This window comes from Drosophila simulans, chromosome X, assembly GCF_016746395.2.
Source record: "Drosophila simulans strain w501 chromosome X, Prin_Dsim_3.1, whole genome shotgun sequence".
Classification (NCBI taxonomy): domain Eukaryota; kingdom Metazoa; phylum Arthropoda; class Insecta; order Diptera; family Drosophilidae; genus Drosophila; species Drosophila simulans.
Window position 1 is genome coordinate 7,217,105 of NC_052525.2, and position 26,440 is coordinate 7,243,544.

General features: G+C 43.4%; 1 protein-coding gene across 7 annotated transcripts in view; it reads left to right on the forward strand.

The window, feature by feature from the left end:
- Positions 1-25,710, forward strand: part of LOC6725375 (homeobox protein cut) — a 66,560-nt gene extending 40,850 nt beyond the window's left edge. For 2 of the 7 annotated variants that reach the window (XM_039298079.2, XM_039298077.1), the window contains exons 3-7: positions 10,511-10,998; positions 11,069-11,247; positions 12,243-13,679; positions 20,959-21,379; positions 21,474-25,710. In XM_039298079.2, coding sequence (XP_039154013.1) covers positions 10,511-10,998; positions 11,069-11,247; positions 12,243-13,679; positions 20,959-21,379; positions 21,474-24,690 — 5,742 coding nt within the window. In that variant the 3' untranslated portion in view covers positions 24,691-25,710. The remainder of the gene's footprint in view (positions 1-10,510; positions 10,999-11,068; positions 11,248-12,242; positions 13,680-20,958; positions 21,380-21,473) is intronic. The other 5 variants (XM_039298081.2, XM_039298080.1, XM_039298082.2 and 2 more) reach the window with 4 other exon arrangements.
- Positions 25,711-26,440: the final 730 nt, after the last annotated feature.

Below are 26,440 nucleotides of genomic sequence, written 5' to 3' on the forward strand. Positions count from 1 at the left end.
ATGGGGAAGAAATACGAAATGCTTCTTGACAGAGCAAACAAATGAACAACAAATTAGCAGCCAACGCAGCTTCCGCTTCGATTTTGTTTTGTTACTAATACTAAGCACACAATAATTTCAAACAAAAACGACACGTACGGTGGCAGTTTGTTATACTTTTTTTTATCACACGCCGCAAACAAAAACAAACAGCATATGCGGAAAAAACCAGCGGAATACAAGAAATGTATTTATTAAATAACATTCACGATTTCGTTTTTTTATCTGCCCCTACAAAAATGTGTATGTGTATTACACATATATATTTATAGAATTTTTTTATCGACATTTTTCGACATATTTATTTTATGCACAACAAAAACACCGACGGAAAAAAGGCCAAGCCCCAAACCGAAATCAATTTTTTATCTACTTTGTTATGCGGCTAGATTTAGTTGTTTATCCTAACACTATGCCGTAGAAGGAGAAATAAAAATTAAATAAAAATATATCTGATTAGCAGTGTTAAAAACCACAAGCGTTTATAAGCTGACCCATTATTAATACGAATCCATTGATAAGGTTTGAGGTTTTTCAATGTGGTCCCATACAATATTATAGTTTTCTCACAGAGCTATCAAGCAGCAAGTAAAAAATATATTTAAATATATTTTAGCGGCTATTTTAAGAACCTTTCAAACAAATTTGACTGATAACCAACACGATTATTGAGCACATAGTTTTGTGTCCCGCATCTCGTCAACACCCATCCATTGACCAGCATAAAACGACATCTGGGACGTGATAGATAATCGGTTTAGGAATAATAGAAATAATCATAATTTTTCATGCACAAATTCGATTTGTGCTTATCATCGCGTGACTGCGATCCCCATTTAATTCGATCCCACGATGGGCGCTCAAAAATAATATAATTCTAATTCTCGCATTGACGGATGGCTTTCTCGGCTAATTGGAATTGGAGTATACGTGTGTATATACACATATATATATATATGTATATTTGAAATAGTTATTTGCCCAGACCGTCTACGTCAGAGGCAAAACCCCGAAAGGGTTGGCTCGCATATATTTTTTTTATATATGTGCCACAGTTTGGCTGACAGACTTAAATATTTGGATACACGTTCCAGGCAAAAGACAATGCCAGTGTGTTATTTTTAAATGCAAATCGAGCGGAAAATCCATCAAATGTCTAACGCAAATGGTCTAAAATTAAACGCAGCCGGCAAGCAAGGCAAGACAGCCAAAAACCAGATCAACTGTTTAAACAACTCATCGAATCGATCCCCCTGAGAAATTTGGTCGCACTCCCCTACTTCATTTCTCTGCCAGTCTCAGTCTCTCTTTTTCTAATCAAACAACAAATAATAATTGAAATTCGTAATCTTTGATTCAAGGCAAGAGCTCAATTATTTTAGATTTTTTATTAATTTGATTCTCATTAGGTTTATTTGTTGCTTTTCGCACTTGTCAAATGTTCAAGAATTGAAACGAAGCAAACCAAATTATTGGCGACCATTCGAATTTAGTATGAATTATTATGCCAATCGAAGCAAAAGTTTGACTACAAAAATTTATTCGGTGCGCTGCTCAGAGAAATATCATGAAACGGGTGAGGGCAACATTTTCGTATCGGATTAGTGGTTTAGTTATTGAAATGGTCTCTATCCATCTCAACATGTCATTAGTCTCAATTCAAACACAAAAACGAACTGAAAATGTACAAAAAGACATACGGCGATACGAATAACAATAATAATAATGCAAATACAAATACAAGTCGCACAATTGCAATTATTCAATTCAAATCAATCAGCACACAAATACCAAAGCACATGGATTACTGGAGACATTGAGCTTAGTTTAGGACTACTAGTGCCTGCAATCATTGCTGCTGCTGCTGCTGCTGCTGCTGCTGCTGTATGATGATGTTGCTGTTGCGCTTATCGTGGCTGTTGTTGTTGCTATATGTATTTGCTGATTAAAGTGAAAAACAGTCATTATCGTATGCAGTGGCGTAAGAAAAAGGGACTTTCGATAAATAAAAGCAGGCTTCTTTTGAAATTCCAAAACTAACAGCTAGCTTCTTCGACTGCTTACTTCTATTGCTGATGATCTGAGGGATTGAGATCATATATGCCTTTGTACAAACCCATATGCGATCCCCATTGCAGTACGCCACTGATCCATCAACACACAAACATACTTGCGAGCCTATACACACCAACCAACCCCCTGGCATTTTCGACCAATTGCGGATAAATTCAATTTATTTATCGCATATGGATTCTGATCGGCGAGTGTCTGAGCAGTCCGGCCATAGAGATAGTCCCTCTCTATCTGGCCGGACAGCCCTCTCTGTCGCACATTGACTGATTGCCGTAGAGCAGTGTTGTACTTAGTATAGTTTTGTGCCGGGTAAATGTGTGATTTTGATTTTTTTAAATTGATTATTTCCTTATTTTCGTTCGCTTGGGCTTTTGTTGTTGCGTGAGCTAGTTCAGTTCAATTTGGAATTTAAAAAAATTATTGTTGATGCGGCGACGGCTGTTGCATCAGCATTATTGTTGGATTTATCAACTTTCCCGCGCCTCATTAAATGGAAAATCTCTCCATTTTTTTCTTCTTTTTTTGTATTTTTGCCACTTCGTATATTTAGAAACATGCACACGGCTCTACCTAATTGGAGGCCATTAAAACGGTGACAAGTCGAAAATGCAATTGGCCAAAAAGAAAAACCGAATTCGCTCGTGATTTATAGCCAACAAATAATCGGCTGAAGAAGGTGGTGTTTTGGGGTGGGTGCTCAAATGAAAAATCTGCCAAGTCTTGGCCCAAAATCTTGTAGCCATTAATATTTTTCGGTATGGGGCCTCCGAAAAACTCACACACAAAATCACTGGCAATTTCTGGCAATCTGTAAAATTGTCAATTTCGATTCCACATCGCACCTCTGGGCCTCCAAGTCAATTACAGGCATGAACGGAAATTTAGCATTTCAATTAGCAAAAGACGACGAGACTCCTTCACCTTCTCCTGCTCCTTCATTTTGCCTGTCGATAAATCAAATTTCATTTCTTTTTATTAATTTACCATTAAATTGAGTTTGCAAGCAGTCGGAAGGTAGCAGCAGCACAGCAGCAACATGTTGCTCTTTTGCTGATCCCACGGCAAATAGCAAACCTGGCAATTAATTAACTTTGCATTTGAATTTATTATCTTGAAGATAGTGGCAAAAAGCATACAGATATTCAAGCAGTCATGGTTAAAGTTGCTGTTGCTGCCTGATGTTGCTGATGTGTTTGATTAGCCTCCGTTGGCGTTTTTGTTTGCTAACCTTCGGCGATGTGTGTACGTGTGACAGTCCAAAACGATTATTATGATAGATAGCCAAGTACAAAAAACAAGACCAAGAATTTATGCAATTGCCAAGATGCGGTAGTAACACGCGATTAAATATGGCACAAAGAAAAAAACCAAATAACGAGAAAAAATATATTTATCTTGCTTGGTTTTATGTGCGGAAAAGCAAGCACCTAGGCGAAGCTAAGCAATTAACTACACAATTGATTTCAAATTAAGAACAGAACAGTGGCTCAAATAAAAATCATTCAATTTGGGGCGGTAAATGCCTGGTCTTTAATTAGTTTGCTATGCTGTCGCTTCAATTTTGATGCAAGTTAACCGCGACATCGTCGCCGTCCCCATCTTCAATTCCCAATCTTCATCGCCATCTCATCTGAACTCATCTCATCTCGACTCATCTCCGTTTTCGTCGTCGTCATCATCCGCATCCGAGAAATCTCCAACTCAACGCAAATTAAGCGTCGTCAAAATAATTGCCGTGGCTCGGTCAAAATGCGACCGCAGACCCAGACGCACAGTGGGCGTTGTGGGGTTAATTTAAAAATAGTAACACTTGATTTTATTTTTCCCTGTTTGTTTTTGCTCTTCCAACTCAAGCAAAGTGTTTTGTGCGTGGAATATTTCCTAATATCCGATGAATTACCATCACTTGAATTAAAATTCTCAATTTAACCCACCGTTGCTTAGCCAAAAACTCCAACCAACCAATTTCACTACCATTTCCTTTTTACCCCACCTCTAAGTCAAAACAAGGCGGGCAATTAAAATAAGCTGGCCATATCTATTTTTCCCGACTTCTTTTTCGGTGCTTTTTATGCATTTCCACTGGCATTTAGCCCTCCAACTGCCGACCGTCTAATAGGAATGAAATTGTCATCAAACGAAGATTGAGTTTAGAAGGAGACGCAGGCGAGTTAATCGATGCACAGACAGCGATGAGGGGCTGAAATTCAATTAGAAGTTGACGCTGATGTTCAAATCAAATTAGTGTCCCGTCATAGTACCGCCCCTCTGCCTGCCACGCCCCCGAAAAAAAATAGAGAACAACAAATTTTGCGGTGACTTTCTTTGGATCGAAATACATTTTGTATTTGCTTAGCGGCTCTTTTGATTGCATCGATATCTTACTTTTTTCACCTTTATTTGCCAAACTTGCAGCTGCTATCGTCGAATGACTTTAACCTCTTGACAAGCCCCCGGACTTCCTCCTTTGACCCCTTAAGTAGCTTTGTGTGTTGCAATTGCAGACACCTGCTTAACCTCCTACTTTTCAAAAATTTCACTCGAAACACACACAAAAAGCTGGCAAAAAGGACAACTGCAAGCGGAAGGAAGTTGAAACCATTAGAAATTGGCAAACCCCCCATTTGGAATTTTATACCCGTCCGTTCTTCATATTTTCATATATCCATTGAGGGCCAACACAAAAAAATAGCCGAAAAAATATGAAAGCACACACAGAAAACAATGATTGCGACCAGGAGCGGCAGGATCATCAGACAGGATGGAGAGGACTTTCGGTTCGAGCCTTACGACTGTTTGCTCGAGAGATGTTGATTGGCATTCGAGGGTTAAGTGGGAGAGGGGGCATTCCTCCATGCGGGCAAAGGACCAAAAACAGGACCAAAACAACAGGACCGAGAGATGAGCAATGTGCCGTGCTCATAAATTATTGTCTAGACTATGATTTTAACGTTTTTTGATTATGAAAGACCACTCAAACCCACACCAAAAACAGGAAAAAAAACCTATATAATAAAATTTCGCTGGCATACACAACCTTTTTCGGATTTCCCTTTTTTTGTTTTGCGTGTGCAGATATCATATCAATAAGCAAAAGGATTAGACATGTGACTGGGCCCCGAATAACCCATGGACCACCCATCTCACTTCGAGTGCTTATCGACAAAAAATATATAAAAACCTGATTCTACACTTTTTTTGGCAATATGAATAAAAGTCAAGGGGTTTTTTTTATGAGCCAGCCAGACAATTATTAAGCAAAAGTTTAACGAATTATAAACAAAAGTTTGAGTCGAGTGTGAGTTAAGGTGGGCAACTTTGATTAAAATTATACATATGTAAGGACGTTTGGGGGTTAGGACAAGCAGTCCGCCCACTCAAGGGTTAAATAGAGAGAGGCAGGGGAAAAGGCAGCGGCACAAATCCTTGTCTTCCCTTTCTCACGCACAAAATGGCAGACAATAAAATCGAAACATAAATCGAAAATTGTAAAATTCTAATAAGAAAATGCGCGGTAAAGAAGAAGAAGATATTTGCCCCCTCATATTTTCTGAATGATAAGGTGGGCGATATCGGGGGGTCCTGGGAATTGTAAAGCTGTCAAATTTTAATTACAAAACTTTATAATCCAAAAAATACAACAACATCAAGGGGGATAGCAGAAGAAGAAAGGCGAAAGACGAACGAGTTGCGAATTGCGTGCCCCCAAGGGGGAGCTTCAAATGCCATTCGCAACCCCCCTCCCCCTTTGGAAGCCCCCTTCAAATCAATTCAATAACTCTGGAACTGTGTGCGTGTACGCGTAAATAAGCGAATGAACGAATGACTGACTGACTGAATGACTATTTGACTGACTAACTGACAATCCCCCCTTTTTAGCCACCAAAACCCACGTTTTCGTGCCAACTTCAACTTGCAAAATGTTTGATTTATGCCTTTGAATTGTTGTAAATTGCCAGGTCCCCTCGAACTCGTACCCCCACATATACACCGCCATCCCCCTGAAATTTTCAAAACCCATCCAGAACCCCCCGGCAATTGACAAATAATGCAAAAATTCTGGGGAAATTACCTGCGATTTGAGGTCTTTAAGTTGATGAATTGTCTGTCAGTGGGAATGAATGAATAAGTGAATGAATTAGGCGATTGAGTGAGTGAATAAGGCCGTGCAATCAAAAGCACGGGCCAAATATTCAATTGAACAGTTCGTTTAGGATTACAACTCCACGACTTCCAAGTGCTTTAATAGGGCTAAGTGTGATACCTCGGATTTTCCGATAATATGTATTTTTAAGCTCGCCAGAAGTAAACAAAGCGAAAGTACCCTCATAAATATCATAAATACAGAAATCTTCCAGATGAATCATTTTCGATAGGATAAAAGTTGAGGGAGGCTGGGTGCATGGGTAAATGGGTGGCGGGGGCTTACTTACTGTAGGGACTCTTTCCATATGTGACCTCTTTCGGGGTCTTTGTTTCTGCTTTGTATTTATGTTTGCTTTTCTCCGCTTTTATTTTTTGTTTTCACTCTTTTCTTTTATTATTTTTTCTTTCGTTTCTGTTTCTGTTTGCGCTCTCGCTCGTCATATTCTTTGTTATCTTTTGTTGCAAATTGCCAACTTGGGCATTGCCAGTTGCAAAAATGCAACATCCACAGCGATACAAACAAACAAAAGCCTTGGCGTCAAAGCTCTGGGGTGCACTTGGCAGACTTTTAAGCTTCCTCCCCCGGAAAATGCCCCTTTTTTTATCACTCGAAGGCCCCTCACAGCCCGTCGAAACATCGCGGACCATACTCCTTTGCCAACACTTGAAACAATCAAAAATCAATGACAAGCTGCACGGCAAAGAATGATCACTGAGCGAAATAAATACGCAACTAGCTTATGGGCCTTATAAACGAATCACGATTTTTCTCTCCGTGTGGCACATAAAATTCAGCAAGGAACGCCAGAAAAAAAAAAAAAACAGTTGACGACATTGAGACGAAGCTTCTTCCCCGGCTGTTGCCTTTTACTCATTTGTCTTTTGGCTTTTTGGAAATTAACAACAGAGTCAACCCCCGGCCAGCCTCCCAAGCCCCCCACCCGCTACCTGATGTTGATGTTGCTGCTGGCAAAAGTTACCCCTTTTTTATATGCGCTATCTCTATCCATCACTCCACTTTCGCTGCTGCCAGTCATATATATATTTTAAAATTTTTATGCCCGAATGAATTTTAATTCCTTTGACGGTTTTTGCCTTTGCCATTGGCAGCTGAAGGCCTAAAAGTTAAAAAAAAAAAATACAACAAAAAAACAGAAGAGAATTATTTTATAAGCAAGCCCTGAAGAGCTTCGTTCGGTGTGGCTGTGTGTGTGTCTTTGATTGCTTATTGTTAATTTGTATTTGTAGATTGGTGTCTTTGTGTGTACATATATGTGTGTCTGTGTGTGTGTGAGATGCTGCTGCTCGCTGATTAAACCCTTTTTTTACACCCCCACCACCACCCACTCACCATGCTGAAAACCCTTGCCTCATGTGGCATATATATGTGTATGTATAGAGACAGCAGACTGAGGCATAACCTTAATTCCTTTTGGCATTTTATGCTTCCTTCTGTCGCACTGAAAAAAATAGAGCTCATTTGACTTTTAAAACTAAGGCTTCTATAAAAGCTTGTCACTATCGATCGTTTAGATTTCTGCCCTAATCAAAACTACTTTAATGGTCTTTATTCCTACTCGGTCATATTCCCACTTGAAAATTTTTCCATGTGTAAGCGAAACTCCTGCTGCCAATTGTGCGACGTTTCTCGTCTTTTGCCTTCGAGTGTTTGTTATTGTTGTTTCACATCCCAACCTCCCCCCAAAAACCCCCCATATATGTATATTGACTGCTTTGTCAATTGTTATGCAAAGGGTAAAACGAAATGCGGGAGAGGAATGGGAACTTTTCGGCTGCTTGGCAATTTTGTTAATTACAAATCGTTTGCTTTTCGCTCGCTGCTAATGTTCCACATTCCCGTTCTATCAATTTGTTGTCAGAAATTATTACCCAAACTAAGGGAAATCCAGCAGCAACAGCTCTCCTGTCCAGTTCTTTTGTCCAGCTTTTGCTGTCGGTTTAGAGTGGGTCGGGAAAAATGTAAATTTTCATAATTTCACAGTCAATACAGGAGGCAAAAACCAACACAGGAGTCCTCAAATAACCCCCCACCCCGCTCAAAAGTATTTGATATAGTTTGTTTGATTGCTGTTAGATGTTACATATATAATGCCCCCCAACCCCCTGAGGGACCCACCAGTTTGCAGCCTCATCAACCACAGAAGGAGTTGCAGAAAGTTTGTGCTCAAGGGTTGAAAATGATTTCTGCTGTCTGTGTGCTGGAAATCCAAAAAGTTGATTTATCGTTTTAATATTTCTTTTGCCAGGGCGTTTTTCAAAAATTTTGTGGCAATGCAAAAATCGAAATGACAGTTTCGCCCCTTAATTTTTGGCTTTCAATTTGCATACGTTGCCTGGGCATTGTTGTCAAACTTCGTTGTCATTTATGTTTACTAATTAAGTTTTTCACTTATTGTAACAGTGCAAAAGTACCTCAAAGAATCGCATAATGAATACACAGATCCACGGTACAGTTGCCACATGTGCGACTGACTACTCATCCGCGGGGGGACACATGCCCTTAAATGTAAGATGAAGAAAATCCATTCGAGTGTTTCCCCGCGACTTTCGCTAATTACGTTTATTTAAGAAAGCTGAAAAATTTCATTCTCCCAAAGAAGGGGGGGATTGCGAAGAGCTCTGAGCTTCGCTTGTCTGCCAAGCCAGTTGGCAATTAGAAGAGCCACCCCCTCAGGACCTAAAAACCTCCTGGCTTACCGCACCCATAGGATTTTTATGCAATTAATTTGAGTCGTTTGTCGTCTTGTCATGTCTTCTCCTTCGAAAGGGTGGCTCGTTCAGTAAGTTTGGTATTCTCCGTATCCCGTATCCCGTATGCTAATGAAAAATCGAACACGCATGCCAACATATTCGTTCACCCCATCCGGGGAGCCATACGAAAGGGACAACAACCAAACCCAAGCCGCTTCACATGTCCTGGATCCTTTGATTGATAATAGAATTAACCGGCTGGCGGCTGTTTTGCATTTTTCGCCATGCCACATGGCAATACACGCATGTTGTTGATGCTTTTTTAATGCCAATTATGTGCTATGGTTCTGGCCCATTGTTTATGGCCAATAATCATCAGCGTTCGTTCAGGCCCATCCACAAATATTGATAAAATAGACACATGAAGTGGGGCTTGGTTTGGGTTGTGGTGTTCCCATGTTGATGAAATTATTGTTTATGCCCATGTTCGACACAAATCACGCAATGACACGCAAATTCGTAGTTAGAATTATGTTGATTCCTCAACTTATTTATTTGCATATGGGTTAAAGTTTACTCATTCCCCATTAGAACAGCTCGATATTGGTAGTTTTCCTTCGGCGGAGTTATACATAGTTGCCGAAAAGCATTAAAGAAACAATTATGTGACTAGTTTACTAATCAATTTAAATAAAGTCTCCTGGTTATACAATTAAAACTATTCCCTTATGACAAAGTCACTTTTCATCATCCGACAACCGAGAGATCGATATATTCCAATTTTAGCGTGCGGACAAAGTTTGATCATGGGCCCCGTGGCAGATGCGTCAATTAAAAACCGCGCCGTAAAATTAATTTTAATCACATAATAACAAATACACACACACACGCGTGTGTGAAGGAGGATAGGGGGCGGGACACGCCCACCTGCCTGACATTAAAAAATTTCGTTGCATACCACACGGCGCTGCCGAAAAACTTTATCTTGTCAACTTTCACCAAGAAAGGGGGCGTTTTTAAGAGTGGGGGTGGCACGAAAACGAAAATCAAGAAGGGATGAGAGTTTGTGTGTGTGTTGTCGACGCACTTAAGAAAAATTCCCTTGTCAAATTTGCCAATTATCATATTTTCATCAAACAAACAAAGTTCCAAACAAAGCCCACATCGGCAAAGCTGGGGGCGGAATCTTCGTTTGTTGGGCGGCTGGGGCTTCACTGTACCTGGCGGCATTTGGCGGTTGGGTGGTTTGTGCCGCCATCACCCATCACTCCCTGACAATCACCGCCGAGCGACATTGACGTCGTTGTTAATTTTATTAAAAATTATTTTATAACTCTCGAGAACTTTTCACGCACACACGCTCGAACGTATGCTCATGTGAGGAAAATGTGTATTTCCCTGAAGGTAGACGATGAAAACACAAGACAACAGCTATCGATGGGAAATGGCAATAACATTAGGAACTTAAGTAACTAAGGAACCCTTTTAAAATCAAATAAGAATCAAGGTCTAATCGAAATCTCTACTTTGTTTATTCTAGATTAAAGCACTTCTGGACGAACTGCAGCGCTTGAGGGCGCAGGAGCAGACGCATCTAGTGCAGATCCAGAGACTGGAGGAACATCTTGAGGTCAAGCGTCAGCACATCATTCGATTGGAGGCACGTCTGGATAAGCAGCAAATTAATGAGGCGCTGGCCGAGGCGACCGCTTTGTCAGCTGCCGCCGCAACCAACAACAACAATAATAGCCAGAGCAACGACAACAATAAGAAGCTTAATACCGCTGCAGAAAGAGCGATGGATGCGTCATCATCCATTGCCGATCTACCGGAGTCCACAAAGGCTCCAGTTCCGACGGAGGATGACGAAGAAGATGAGGATCAGGCCATGCTGGTGGATTCCGAGGAAGCGGAGGACAAGCCAGAGGACTCACATCACGATGACGACGAAGATGAGGACGAGGATCGGGAAGCGGTCAATGCCACCACAACCGATAGCAACGAGCTCAAAATCAAAAAGGAACAGCAGTAAGTGTACAACTCAGGGGAAAACAAGGCAATTTCCCTTTTAACATTAAAATGCACTTTACACTTTCAGCAGTCCGCTGGATCTGAATGTGCTCAGTCCGAATTCGGCCATTGCTGCTGCAGCCGCGGCCGCCGCTGCCGCCGCCTGCGCTAATGACCCCAACAAATTCCAGGCTCTGCTCATCGAGCGGACCAAAGCCTTGGCCGCAGAGGCGCTCAAGAATGGTGCCAGCGATGCCCTCAGCGAAGGTAAGTCTTGAATTCTCGTCGCAGGTATCAGCTGGGTGGATCGATTAGTAACATTAAAAGAAACATTTAAAATTAGATTGGCAGAGTTAACGTTCTTCTTTTATTAAGAAATATATTTTTTGATCGCCTAAAGTGCATTCTAAGTCGACTTATAATCGATTCACCCTAGTGCGTACTGTACTTCCGGTTTGTCTTGCCTCTACTTCTTCCTTCCTCTATCCTGCTTCCTCCGCTTGTCCGATATTTCTTGGTTTATCAATCGCTTTGATTTGGAACCGACGGCGTCTACATGCTGTATTTCTTGATTTATTTTTTTTATGGTTTATTTGACCGCTTATCGCCGGCGGAGGATAAACCGTCCGGAGAAGAAGGAGCATAATTATATTATGGGGCGGGGGCGGTGAGATGAGGAGGGGTTTCAATAAAGGCAGACGGCGCCAGATTTTATGGGCTTAAAAGGCAAACAGCTCTCGTTTTCTTTTTCCTTTTTACTTGCCTTTCATTTCCACCTCTGACAAAATATTTGCATCGAGCGAATGTGAGCGTTCGATGGTTATTGTTGCTGTTGTTATTTTGTTGATATTAATGTTATCGTTGTTGTTGTTGTTAATGAAGTTGATGTTGTTGTTAAGTTCTGCATGTTTATCGATAGCAGAACGACACACTCCATCTCTCTACATCGCTATTTTCAATCATAAATCGTTTTAATATGTCATATTCATATATATATATATTTATACATATATACTCCAACACACCAGAGATTCTTTGTTATTTTGTTGCATTAAATTGGCAAGAAAAAAATCGAGAAAACAAATTGATAAATACAAATTTCGCTGTGAAAAAAACAAAGAACTGGCTAAAAACAAATTTTGATTAATTTTTGGCGTTATGTTCCATGGATGTTGTTGACCAAATATACAATAAGAAACATATGCTCTTGCTTTAAAAAGCAGCAACAACAAATAGCCCCATTTGTTTGTTGTTATCCCCAGAAACCAACCGAAATCATGAAGACGAAGACGAAGTGTCGCCAGCAGCAACTGCAACTGCAACACTCGCAACGCCTGCAACAGTGGCAACACCAATTGAAACACTGGCCACCGATTCGGAAGCAAAAGCCAGCAATGACATGGCGACCAAGCAGGAAATCGAAGAAGTGGATGATGAGGATGCCACCGATGAACCGGTAATCCTGCCGGAGCAACTAGTCAACGACTATTGGCGACGGGGCTTTGTCGAATCGGGGAATAACACTAATACGAGCACCGCTGCAATGCCAGGGAGCAAAACGCCAACAATTTATCAAAATTTTAAGGTCGAGCAGCAGGCACAGTTGCTGCCGCCACCGCCGCCGCCACCACCACCCCCGCAGCAACAAAATCAACAGCAGCAACAACAACATCTACACTTTTCACAGCAACAACAACAACAACATCAGCAGCAGCAGCAACATGGACCATCGTCCACAGCCCTGCTTAGTCAACTGGTTAACTCAACATTTTCCAACTCTTCCAACTCTTCTCGCCTAGATGCCCACCATCAGCAGCACCACCAACAGCAGCACCACCACCAGCAACAACACCACCAGCAACAGCACCTCCACCAGCAACATCACCATCACCTGCAACAACCAAGCAGCGGCAGCAACAGCAATCCAGCGAACAACGACCACCATCATGGACACCATTTGCATGGCCATGGCTTGCTGCATTCTTCGGCGGCGCACCATCTGCACCACCAGACGACCGAATCCAATTCGAATTCGAGTACACCCACAGCGGCGGGAAATAACAATGGTAGCAACAACAGCTCCAGCAACACAAATGCCAATAGTACCGCTCAATTGGCCGCCAGTTTGGCCAGTACACTCAATGGCAGCAAGTCCCTGATGCAGGAGGATAGCAATGGCTTGGCCGCCGCCGCCATGGCGGCTCATGCCCAACATGCGGCAGCCTTGGGACCAGGATTTTTGCCCGGCCTTCCAGCCTTTCAGTTTGCCGCCGCCCAAGTGGCAGCCGGTGGCGATGGACGGGGTCATTACCGTTTCGCCGACTCGGAACTGCAATTGCCACCGGGTGCTTCGATGGCCGGTCGTCTTGGAGAGTCGCTCATACCCAAGGGTGATCCCATGGAGGCCAAGCTCCAGGAGATGTTGCGCTACAACATGGACAAGTACGCCAATCAGGCGCTGGATACCCTGCACATTTCGCGACGTGTCCGCGAACTGCTATCGGTGCACAACATTGGCCAGCGACTATTTGCCAAATACATACTGGGCCTGTCGCAGGGCACCGTTTCCGAGCTGCTGAGCAAACCCAAGCCGTGGGACAAGTTGACGGAGAAGGGACGCGATAGCTACCGCAAAATGCACGCCTGGGCCTGTGACGATAATGCCGTCATGCTGCTCAAATCGCTGATACCCAAGAAAGGTGAGTGGATTAGCCTGTAAGCGGGGCGGATATATGTATGGTATGGTAAACGGGCTTTGCAAGTTGGACAGCTGGGCGTGGCGCGAAAGTTGCAATGCTGTCCAACTTAATCTAGCATATATATACATGCATACATACATATATTACTATACCTATTTTATAGAACCTTCTATTGGACTGGATATTCCGTATTATCAGTTCATTGAACTAGTTTCAAAACCACTATGGCCCGATTGAAAACCTTAGGCTATGACCGATTGAAGAGAATCCTTCAGCTCGAACTTCAAACGATGTCCTCTCTCCTTTTTTAGCTTTCTTATTTTTCTCATATTCCTGCGGCTTTTGGCGTTTTTCATTTCGTTTGGCCGGCGGCCAAAACATTAAATTGTGAAATTTTAATTATTTTTGATTTTTGCGTATAATCAACGTGCCAACAGCAGCCACACAGAGCACCAGCAGCAGCGACAACAAACTTGACGACGCCATTTTCTGAGGAGGAGGAGGAGGATGGTGGTGGCGGCGGCGGTAGTGGGGGGCAGTGGTGGCCCAGGGAGAGGGGGGCGTGGCGGACCAAAAAGAGACATTTGCGGTGCAGTTGGAGCGGCCATTTGGCTGTCGCCATAAATTTCGGCAAATTCGCACATTAGGCGTGAAAATGAACAGGAATTCGTTTCAGTTTGTCTCGTTTTTCGATCTAATATTTTTTGTGTTTAATTTTTAGTTCTTGTTTTTCATTCACGGCAAATTCCGAGACGCGCAATATTTGGCGATCATGTCTGAGCATAGCTAAAAGTAACAACTTTTACTTATTAAATATGCCATTTTAAAGTACAAAACAATTTGCAGTTATTTCCCGCAACTTGTTAGCTTATTTAGTATCACTTACCCCAATGTCTGTTCTTGTTATCTAGTTGTCTTGGTTTCCCGCTCCCTTATTGATTAGTCATCAATTTTATGTCCGTAAAACTTTCTGGCAGCGCAAAAAGCGAAAATATGTCAATGCAAAAGTATGTTTAAAGTGCTAGCACGCATTCGGAACCCCCTTTCGGTCGACGCCCCTTCCTCACCTGCTGCAAAGTTAATCAAATGTGTGTGACTGTGCGTGTGTGTGTTGGTCTAAGTGCATGCAAATGTTGACAATTAATTTATGACGATTACTCATGGCAGCTAAACTAACTGTGACTGTTTATAGAGAAGAATTGCTGATGGCAGGGCGGGGGGTTAAAGTTGCCCAGCAGAGGGTTAAGAGTGAGATGAGGGGTGCGGAATCCAAAGGCTAAAGTGCAACCGAGGTTATTCGACTTTTTTTTCAACTTAACGTTGCTAATTATAGGCAAACATATACGAAGAGTTGTGCCAGAGGATCGTAGATTCTCAAAGATTATTCTTTAACTTCATTTAATCAATTAATTAGCATTTATCAACTTCATCTTTAATCGACTTTTTTTCTAAGTGAACTCTCTCCCCCCTCTGGGCATCCATCTAAGCTCCCTCTCTAATGTGCGCCCCTGTCAACTCTGTTGGCTAACAATACTTTGAAGTCATTGTGGCAAAAGTTAACCCAGGATGCGCGTCAATGAATTTTGAATTGTAATTGTTTAAAGCGCGTTATGAACGAAACCGCTAAAATGGGTGGACATAAGGTGCGGTTTGGGGGAAAGTGGGTGCTAAAAGTGGTTACAAAAAAATGGGGAGGAGGAGCTGGTTCGACGCGACGACTGCCGTGACAATTGGTCTGTGAAAGGCTTAAAACAAAATAAAACAGAAAAAAATGGTAAAAAAAAAAATAACCATACATATAGCGAACAACGTGAAGTTGAATTAAATGTAAACAACAACCAGCGATGACGACGACAACAACAACAATAGTAATAACAACAACAGTAACAACAACAACTGCAACAACAAATACCAACTGCAACTGACTTCAACGAGGCATGCAAAACGTTGACGTGCCGAGCGTTTGAAGTCGTCTTTGTGGCTGGCCAAAAAGAGGGTGGTACTGGGTGGTTGTGGGTGGCATACCACTGCAGGGTAGGCATAGCACCACTAGCTCGAAGCAAAAGTTTTTGCGTTTTCGGTTTGTTTTCCTATTTCTTTGCTGGCTTCTATTTTTGCTGTTTCTTTTTTTTACATTTAACGACAATTGTTGCATATTAAACTGCAAGCGCAGGGTTAACGTTTTGCGGAGGACGAGTTGAAATATCGATAATGGGTTAGGGCTATAGAATTCTATGATTTTAAGCTGGGCCAATCGAATATTAATACTCGTATTAGTCTGCTTTCACATAAAAAATAAGATCAATAATTAACATTTTGATTTTTTTCCGTGCTCCCAGGTCAATTCCCTTTTTCCCTTCGTTTCTTCCCCTGCGAGTAAAGTTTGCTTAAAAACCACAAACGCACAAAAACTGTTGACAGGACTTTGGATATAGAAAAAAGTAGCAAAATAGGAAAGACCAGGGGAGATTTAAGTGCTCAATTGAAACTCGTTTAGCATGGCGCTCAAAGCCAAGGCAAATACAGCGCAAAAAAAAATAGAAAGAAAGAAATTACGCGGCGTATACGTAATGACAAAAGCGGAGCGTGGAGTTCAGAGGAGTCGAAAGGCGGAAAAGAGGAAGGCAAACGGAGCCATTATAGCAGCTAATAATACTAGCATATTAACACATAATTTTCAGCAGGCACCGCCGTTGTCATTTATTTGCTTTTAGCCAGGCCAACTCGGGCCAAGACAAAAAAAAAAAAGAAAAGCAAAGAGAGTGCGAGTGCGAGTGCCTAAGAATAGAACCAAAAACACAACGCACACGGTATTCGACAAAACAAAAGCATTCCAAACGCCAAAAGATGCGGCTGAGTAAAAACAAAAAGAAAAATAAAAAAGCTAGGCAGACTGCCACACATTCATTTGCGGCCGCTTCACAAATTATTTGTCACAAGCCATAAAGCGGGCTAAAAGTGTGTGTGTGTGTGTTGATGCCACACGAAGAAAATGAAACAAATGCTGGGAGATATTGCTCTGACTAAGTGACCAACGGGGCGTATCAATTCCTTCGCTTTTACGCGATTCTTGGCCCCCTCTCGATTGTATTTCATTTTATTTGATTTTATTTATACACATTAAAGACAGGTACAGTGCTAGGGATGCGCATATGCCGATAGGGTGGTTAGCACTAATATATCGAATATACCATTTCAAAATACAAGAATATGTAACATATCCATTTGTATTATCGAAACTATACTCAGCTAGCGATCTTTTAGTGACATCCCTAATGCACTAACACTTGGCCATGCAGCCATTAAAATATTGTTCATTGAGTGGCATCGCATAAGTGTGGCGACTCATTGCGGTAACAAAAACAGACAGATGAGGTGGTTTTTCTTTTGGGGGGAGCCGTTGGATTTGACTGCGTGGGCCGGCCAAACAATATGCATAAATTAGCATAAAGCTCGCTCAACAATTTTCATAAATCTGACGATCGCCAGCAACAACAAGAGCAGGCAACGAGTAGCGTAGCTAGAATTTATTTTATTTTGAATTTCTTTGATATCTTTTGTGATGAACGAAATGAGGCAATCAGGAATGAAAGAGCCGCGGCCGAAGAGTAATGGCCTCCGATCAGGGAGTGCTAATAATTTGATGAGGACTAACCGAAAAATACTGTAATAAAAAGATAAATAACAGAAAAAATAAGCAGACAAACTGGGAAACTTTTTAAGCCCACCGCCACACACTCACACACACACCAACCAAATTAATGTTGCACATGTCGTGTTCGTGCTTGATTTTTGTGCTTTTTATTTTGCATATAAGGCAGCTAATTACTTTGTAATGAACTTTGACAACAGCAGCGAAGGATGGCGGCCAGGGGAGTGGTCTGAAAGGTGGAAGAACAAAGCGAAATCATGACGAAAACAAATTAAAATGCAAGACAAAGTTGCTGCACGTTACCCATTCCATCCATACATCGAATTCTCCTGGCTGCTGCCGCCTCTGCCTCAGTCTCAGTCTCAGTCTCTCCCCCCGACCCAGTGCCCTAACCTTCTCTTTCGCACCACCCTCTGGCCGTCTCTGTCTCTCATATTTTCTGCCTAATTGCAAGACAAACAATGAGTGCGAAGGTGCCATTGGAACGGGTTAAATGGCAAAGAAGCGTTTTTTATTTTTTGATAACAGGTGACGACCCTGTCTCCATACTCTGCAGTGCAGAATGGGCCCACATTCGTTCGTATACCCCGCTTCCTATCCTGTCGAAACTCTTCAATTCGCCATGCTACGTTTGGTTTCTGCTCAGCTAGAAGAAGAAGCCTCCAATTTCGTTTCCAATTCCATTTGAAGGTACTTCCCTACCCTCTCCAAGCCCCACTTGGCCTTGTCTTCAGTTCCTTTTTTTTTTTTAATTGACACTTCTGCTAATACACAGGAGCAACTGACAAAGTGCGGGGTGGCGGATGGGGGTTTTCGAAAAACGGGGCCCAAAGGAGTCACTGAGTGGGGGAAAAGGAAAAACAAATGACTGGCATTTTAATTAGAAAATTTTTCTTGCAATTAATGCAAATTGCGTGCGTGTGCCAATTTCAATGTGCCGTTCAATTCCGTCCTCCTATATTTTCCCCCTCATATACATATTTATACATACATACATATGTATAGATATATAACCCTTTCAGATCGACGCGACATGTTGAAGTACGATTACATATTTGTGTGCTGGCAAATATTTATTGTATTAGAATAAAAAACAAACGAATCAACCCCAAGGCCCCAAGACCTTCTGGAGCTGAAGCAGCCACTTCACTCTACTGTCTGGGCTCCTGCTCCTGGGTTCTTCGTCCTCTGATTTGTTATAAAAGGCAAATATTCATCAAGCAAATTGCGAGGGTGGGGGTCAGAACGAGGAAAGGGAGGGGCACAAAGATGGGATAGATTGTCATATAAAAATATACGATATATATATATTTGGTATGTGCTAGACAAATATGATAGCTCATATCTGGTGCGCATATTTCCCCCGTCCGATTGCCGGTCCGAAATCCCTTTGAATGACAATTTGGTCAACATGTTCCTCTCTAATAAATTACAAAACAAAAAATCCAAACAGCATCTGGGGAGGGAGAACGAATGGTGTGGGTTACACAACACACAACGGAAAAAATAATGTAAATCGCAGACAAAAAAGTGGCCAACGGTAACGACAAATATATATCCATATCTGCTGCCTCCAACTACCGAAAAACCTCGCTATCTATATCTCCATATATATATATATATATATATAGTAAAAAGTTGAATGATGGCCATAAAGGATGGCAGCGAAAGTTGGGCCAAAAAACTGCGGGCAACTTCAGGAATATAGGATGGTTTGGTTGGGGGGCGACAGCTTTGTCTGCTCAGCAAATGAAATGCGCCACGTGAGACTCTTAAATTTTTGCCAAAATATTAAAATGATGGCTACAAATAAAAATGTAAATCGGGTAACAAATGCTCGGGGTTTCCTTATTGGCGTTTGGCTTTGTTGAATTAACTCCTGAGTTCGAAAATGAAGCAAGGCATAGTTTTAGGAAAAGCAATTTCCCATACGTAGCCCAGCTTTAAAGCAACCTACTAGAGTAGCAGTAGTCCTTCCAACACATCCCAAACCACATTTATCCAGCTGGCCACAATCATCCACTAAGACCGCTTAAGCTGTCTGTGTCTGACCAACGCCATACCATCGCTTTGTTCGATCCCATCTCTGGTCTGGGTCATTCCAGGTGTCATCAATGTCATCTTCGACTTTATAACACAAAAACACTTTGTAATCCCCAAATGAAGCGACGACAAGGAGTCCATACATAAAGAAAAAAATTCCCACAAAATCGTTTTTCCAATTTTTATTCCATGGAAACGAGAGCAAAAACCAAATGGGAGTGGAGTATCTATTGTAGTTGGCCATTTTATCGCCCTTATCCATCTACTCTCGTATCTGGGGAGTTCAGGCCCATACTATCACCCTATTTTTCAAATCTCTCGCTTCAATGGCTGTCAGCCAGGATGTTGAGCGGAGGAAAGAGGAAACGTTACCCGGTGCCTGGACATTTGTCATTCATGTGTTGATTTCCGTTTCCGCTAGCGTCCGATTCTTGCAGTTTTATTTGCGGCCAAGTGTTTGCTCCTTTGGGCATCGATTATGCTTGGCAATTGTAAAGCGATTTTCAGTTATTTCATTTCGCTGCCCATTCCCCAGCTTCAGCTCTCCGCATTGCGTTCCATTCCGCTGAACGTGTGCGGCTGATTGATGTTTTTGCTGTGGCAGCCACAAAAACATGCCGCAGGACATCACACAGGAAATTCAATGGTCCCTGCTCGGGCGCCACGCCAAGTCCGGGTTTGGGTATGTCCCTGCCCGGTCGCCATATCAAAGTATCACAGTGTGCATGTGGGTGGCTCGAACCACTTGTGTGATTATTTTGCAATTTACCACTCGATTCTCTGTCACGAGAAGCAAAAAGTCAAAAAGCAAAACGCTTCTCCATTTCGTTTTCAATTGAATTTCAGCAAAACAATTTTCAGTTTTACAATTTTTTCAAGCCCCTCCCATTCGCACTTTTTTTTTTTTTTTGCATTTCCTCCGACCGCTCTCAATTGCAATTGAATTCATTCATTTATTCATTTCGTTTCGTTTATTCAACTCCTGGACGCTCGCTTCGATGAGCATTTCCCTGGGTTTGAGGCCAGGCGCGTGCCAAATTAGCGCAACGCTTTTGCATCGAACAACTATTTGAGGTCCAGAGTTGGATGGGAAAACTCAGGTTTGGGGATGTACAAAAATAAAATAACACGAATTTACACGAATATTTTTTTTGTACACCATTCATGAGCACCGTTTGTGTTTGTGCTTGCTTGCTGGTTATAATTGAGCCGCCCCATGCCCCTTGGGGCATTCGAAATTTCTGTCAGTGCATTGGCTAGGCGGTTGGGCAAGAGGCGTGGCATTTGGTGGACACTTGGCGGGACCCTTTCAACTGCAGCGCCGCTTTATGGCCGCAAATTCGCTTTGGCTTTTTGAACGCTTTATGGCTTAATTGGTTTCGGTCTGGTTTGGGTTCCAGGTCCCACGTCCCAGGTCCCAGGTTCATGTCCTCTTCCACTTCCATGTCTATGTCCTGCCAATCGAGCGAGCATACCCCATATAAATGATCCGGCTTGGCATAAATTTTTACAGCATTTAATGGGCTTTACGATCATCTACCTCCTACTAATCTGGAATATCAACCATCTTCTTCGTCTTTGCAGATTCTGGACTGCCGCAGTATGCTGGTCGTGGAGCCGGCGGCGCTGGCGGCGATGATTCCATGTCCGAGGATCGGATTGCACATATCCTCAGCGAAGCCTCTTCGCTGATGAAACAGAGCAGTGTGGCCCAGCATCGGGAGCAGGAGCGTCGCAGTCACGGCGGCGAGGATTCACACAGCAACGAGGACAGCAAATCGCCACCGCAGAGCTGCACGTCGCCGTTCTTCAAGGTGGAGCAGCAGCTGAAGCAGCACCAGCATCTTAATCCCGAGCAGGCTGCTGCCGCTCAGCAAAGGGAAAGGGAACGCGAGCAACGAGAACGGGAGCAGCAGCAGCGACTGCGGCACGACGACCAAGACAAGATGGCTCGTCTCTACCAGGAGCTGATTGCACGCACCCCGCGTGAGACGGCTTTTCCAAGGTATGTTTACTCATGGTTTTTAAAGTATGGACATGATTTTTATTTGTTGAACAGTATGCAAAACATTAAACTGGTGTATCTGTTTCTCCCATAGCTTTCTCTTCTCACCCTCGCTATTTGGAGGAGCCGCTGGCATGCCAGGAGCAGCTAGCAATGCCTTTCCCGCCATGGCCGATGAAAATATGCGTCACGTCTTTGAACGTGAGATTGCCAAGCTGCAGCAGCACCAACAGCAACAACAAGCTGCCCAGGCTCAGGCACAGTTCCCCAACTTCTCGAGCCTGATGGCTCTGCAACAGCAGGTCCTCAACGGAGCCCAGGATCTCTCGTTAGCTGCCGCTGCAGCCAAAGACATCAAGTTGAACGGTCAGCGATCCTCGTTGGAGCACAGTGCCGGCAGCAGCAGTTGTTCAAAAGATGGCGAACGAGATGATGCGTATCCAAGTTCCCTACATGGTCGCAAATCCGAGGGAGGTGGCACACCCGCACCACCTGCCCCACCATCTGGCCCAGGAGCCGGAGCAGGAGCCCCACCCACAGCAGCACCACCAACCGGGGGTGCCAGCAGCAATTCGGCAGCACCCAGTCCGCTAAGCAATTCAATCCTTCCACCGGCATTGAGCAGCCAAGGTGAGGAGTTCGCCGCGACAGCAAGTCCTTTGCAGCGAATGGCCTCGATCACCAATTCACTGATTACCCAACCCCCGGTGACGCCGCACCACAGTACGCCACAGCGACCCACCAAGGCGGTTCTGCCACCGATCACCCAGCAACAGTTCGATATGTTCAACAACCTTAACACCGAGGATATAGTCAGACGTGTGAAGGAGGCCCTGTCGCAGTACTCCATCTCCCAGCGATTGTTCGGCGAGTCCGTGCTGGGTTTGTCGCAGGGATCGGTCTCCGATTTACTGGCTAGACCCAAGCCATGGCACATGCTCACTCAAAAGGGCCGTGAACCCTTCATTCGCATGAAGATGTTCCTGGAGGATGAGAACGCGGTGCACAAACTGGTGGCCAGTCAATACAAGATTGCCCCCGAGAAGCTAATGCGAACGGGCAGTTACAGTGGAAGTCCGCAGATGCCACAGGGATTGGCAAGCAAAATGCAGGCTGCCTCCTTGCCCATGCAGAAGATGATGAGCGAACTCAAGCTGCAGGAACCAGCACAGGCGCAGCACTTGATGCAACAAATGCAGGCGGCGGCCATGTCGGCAGCAATGCAGCAGCAGCAAGTGGCGCAAGCGCAGCAGCAGGCTCAGCAGGCGCAACAGGCACAACAGCATTTGCAGCAGCAGGCGCAGCAGCATTTGCAACAGCAGCAACATCTCGCCCAGCAGCAACACCCCCATCAGCAGCACCATCAAGCAGCCGCTGCGGCTGCCGCATTGCACCACCAAAGCATGCTTCTGACCTCGCCCGGACTGCCACCCCAGCATGCCATCAGCCTGCCACCTTCAGCGGGTGGAGCCCAACCAGGTGGTCCTGGTGGTAATCAGGGTAGCTCAAATCCCTCAAACAGCGAAAAGAAACCCATGCTGATGCCGGTTCATGGCACTAATGCCATGAGAAGTTTGCACCAGCACATGTCGCCCACCGTTTACGAAATGGCCGCTTTAACCCAAGATCTGGACACCCACGACATCACCACCAAGATCAAGGAGGCGTTGTTGGCCAACAATATTGGCCAGAAAATATTTGGCGAAGCCGTTTTGGGACTTTCCCAGGGATCCGTATCTGAGCTGCTGAGCAAACCGAAGCCCTGGCACATGCTCTCCATCAAGGGCAGGGAACCCTTCATCCGGATGCAATTGTGGCTCAGTGATGCCAACAATGTGGAACGATTGCAGTTGCTGAAGAATGAGCGACGCGAGGCCAGCAAACGAAGGAGGAGCACGGGCCCGAACCAACAGGACAATAGTAGCGATACCTCCAGCAATGATACCAATGACTTCTATACCAGCAGTCCGGGTCCAGGATCCGTCGGTTCGGGTGTCGGTGGTGCTCCGCCGAGCAAAAAGCAGCGTGTCCTCTTCTCCGAGGAACAAAAGGAGGCACTTCGTCTGGCATTCGCCTTGGATCCGTATCCAAATGTGGGCACCATCGAGTTTCTGGCCAATGAGTTGGGCTTGGCAACGCGGACGATCACCAACTGGTTCCACAATCATCGCATGCGATTGAAGCAACAGGTGCCACACGGACCTGCCGGTCAAGATAATCCGATACCGAGTCGCGAGAGTACCAGTGCCACGCCCTTCGATCCCGTCCAATTCCGCATTCTGCTGCAGCAGCGTCTACTGGAGCTCCACAAGGAACGAATGGGCATGAGCGGTGCCCCCATTCCCTATCCGCCGTACTTTGCTGCCGCTGCCATTTTGGGCCGCAGTCTGGCGGGGATTCCCGGTGCGGCAGCGGCCGCAGGAGCAGCTGCAGCAGCCGCCGCAGTTGGCGCCTCTGGCGGTGATGAGTTGCAGGCCCTGAATCAGGCCTTCAAGGAGCAGATGAGCGGTCTGGATCTGTCGATGCCCACCTTAAAGCGGGAACGCAGCGATGACTATCAGGACGATCTAGAACTGGAGGGCGGTGGCCACAATCTTAGCGACAACGAATCGCTAGAGGGTCAGGAGCCGGAGGACAAGACCACCGACTACGAGAAGGTGCTGCACAAATCCGCTTTGGCCGCTGCCGCCGCTTACATGTCCAATGCAGTGCGGAGCTCACGACGAAAGCCAGCTGCCCCACAGTGGGTCAATCCCGCCGGAGCGGTGACCAATCCAAGTGCTGTAGTTGCAGCCGTCGCTGCGGCCGCAGCTGCCGCGGCGGACAATGAACGAATCATTAACGGGGTGTGCGTGATGCAGGCCTCCGAGTACGGCCGCGATGATACTGATAGCAACAAGCCAACGGACGGCGGCAACGATTCCGATCATGAGCACGCCCAGCTGGAGATCGATCAGCGTTTCATGGAACCGGAGGTGCACATCAAACAGGAAGAGGACGACGATGAGGAGCAATCGGGATCGGTTAATCTGGACAACGAGGACAATGCGACTAGCGAGCAAAAACTGAAGGTGATCAACGAGGAGAAGCTGCGAATGGTCCGAGTTCGCCGGCTGAGCAGCACTGGTGGTGGTTCCTCAGAGGAAATGCCAGCTCCCCTCGCACCACCGCCTCCTCCACCAGCAACTTCTTCTATCGTCAGTGGAGAAAGCACCAGCAGCAGCAGCAGTAGTAGCAGCAGCAACACCAGCAGCAGCACACCAGCGGTAACGACTGCAGCTGCAACTGCGGCAGCCGGTTGGAACTATTAAAGTAAAACAATTAACAGAACTAAATATGAATTCAGTGCAATGTGTAGAGAAGCGGAGATGAAAACGCGTTTACTTGTGATTAAGTTTGAATGTTTAAGCGATGTGAGGACCCAGGAGATATGCATACATACATATAAATAGCACTTAGGCTTTAGAAAACTATATTTTTTTTTGTTTTTTTTTATTAAACAATAACTACTAAATATAGGCGTTAGTTGTAGCCGTTAAGGTAGCCTTAGGTTGAGGAGTTGTAATAGTTGTAGCTAAAAGTTTAGAGACGCTATGCGATGATGATAATTATGATGAGAGAGCAGCGCAAAAGTATTAATGAGAAAATAAACCCCATTTAAGAACCCCGACTTGCCGAAGAACTTTAACCAAAATGTCGAGATCCGATTGATAGTGAAAGATTTGATCTTGCAAAGATTTTCGATTTCGATTTTTCGATTTGTTTCTACTTGAAGACTGTAAGCAAAGGCGGTAGGATTGATAACTACAAACGTAATTCTATTCTACATACATTTTTTTTGAGAAACTATTATATAATTATTAGCAGTTTAGCTGGTTAAGTGTATATAAATAATTAAATGAATGATGATGACGTTGATGGTGTACATAGATTTCTCGCGAGGCATGATCTTGCTGTCGTTCTTCCTAAAAAAATCCTACCTTCTACCACCCTCAGCAACCGACTTGTTTAACTATCTTTTGATCTCAAGCAAAAAACAAAACAAAACTAATACGAAACGAAACAAAACAATGCAGAAATTGAAAGGGAAATGTGGAAGGCATGGAGTGAAAATCCAAAGTAAAAGATAGTTAAAAGAAAGCTGAATTGCAGCGAGCAGAAAAGTTTTCCCCTATTTTGTTGTCCAAATAAAATATAAATATGTCGATGAGGAAAGGAAAGGCAAATCGAGAAAAAAATATATAACAATAATCTTTGTAAATTCTGAATTTACATAAAAAATCACACACATAAAATACACCTACACAACAAAAACACACACACAAATTGAGTAATTCATAATTATAGCAAAAATAAACATGCAAAATGCACTAAATTATTTATAATCTAATTATTCTATACATAATTATATATGATTATACATATGCATATAAAGCGAAAAATGGAAAATTTATCAACTTAGCCTAACGGTAATTTAAATTTGCATTAAACCCTAGCATAAATAACAACAATTTTTTTCTGTGAATCTAAAATATTTAAAGATAAAAATAAAAAACACAAACCGCATATCGTACTAAAGAAATTACACAAAAGAAAAAATATAAAAAAAAAATAAGAAATCAATAAGCTAAGACAGCCAATTTTTTTTTGCCTAGATCTTAAGTTTACAACGTAATCGTAATATTAAATAAATTACAAAATAAACAAACAAAAAAATAAAAAATAATCTGTTTTCCTATATGAACAAGAGACAACATAGAAAACCAAGAAGAGCAAAAAAACAAATTTTAAGAAATATTTAAACCTTTTTTTTCCTAGGCTAAATGTTTAAGCTAAACAAAAAACAGATTTCTCAAACCAAAAAAGCTAAATAAATTAAAATTACACGAAACCATTTTTGCATAGGCCCAAAATTTGCCGCGTTATTATTATTATTATTACATACATATATATGAGACGAGTAATAAAGAGAAACAAATTACCAACATATACCAAACACATTTCAAAAACCTTAAAAAAAATGCAATTTGCGAAATTTATACAAGAAACAAAACACGAAAC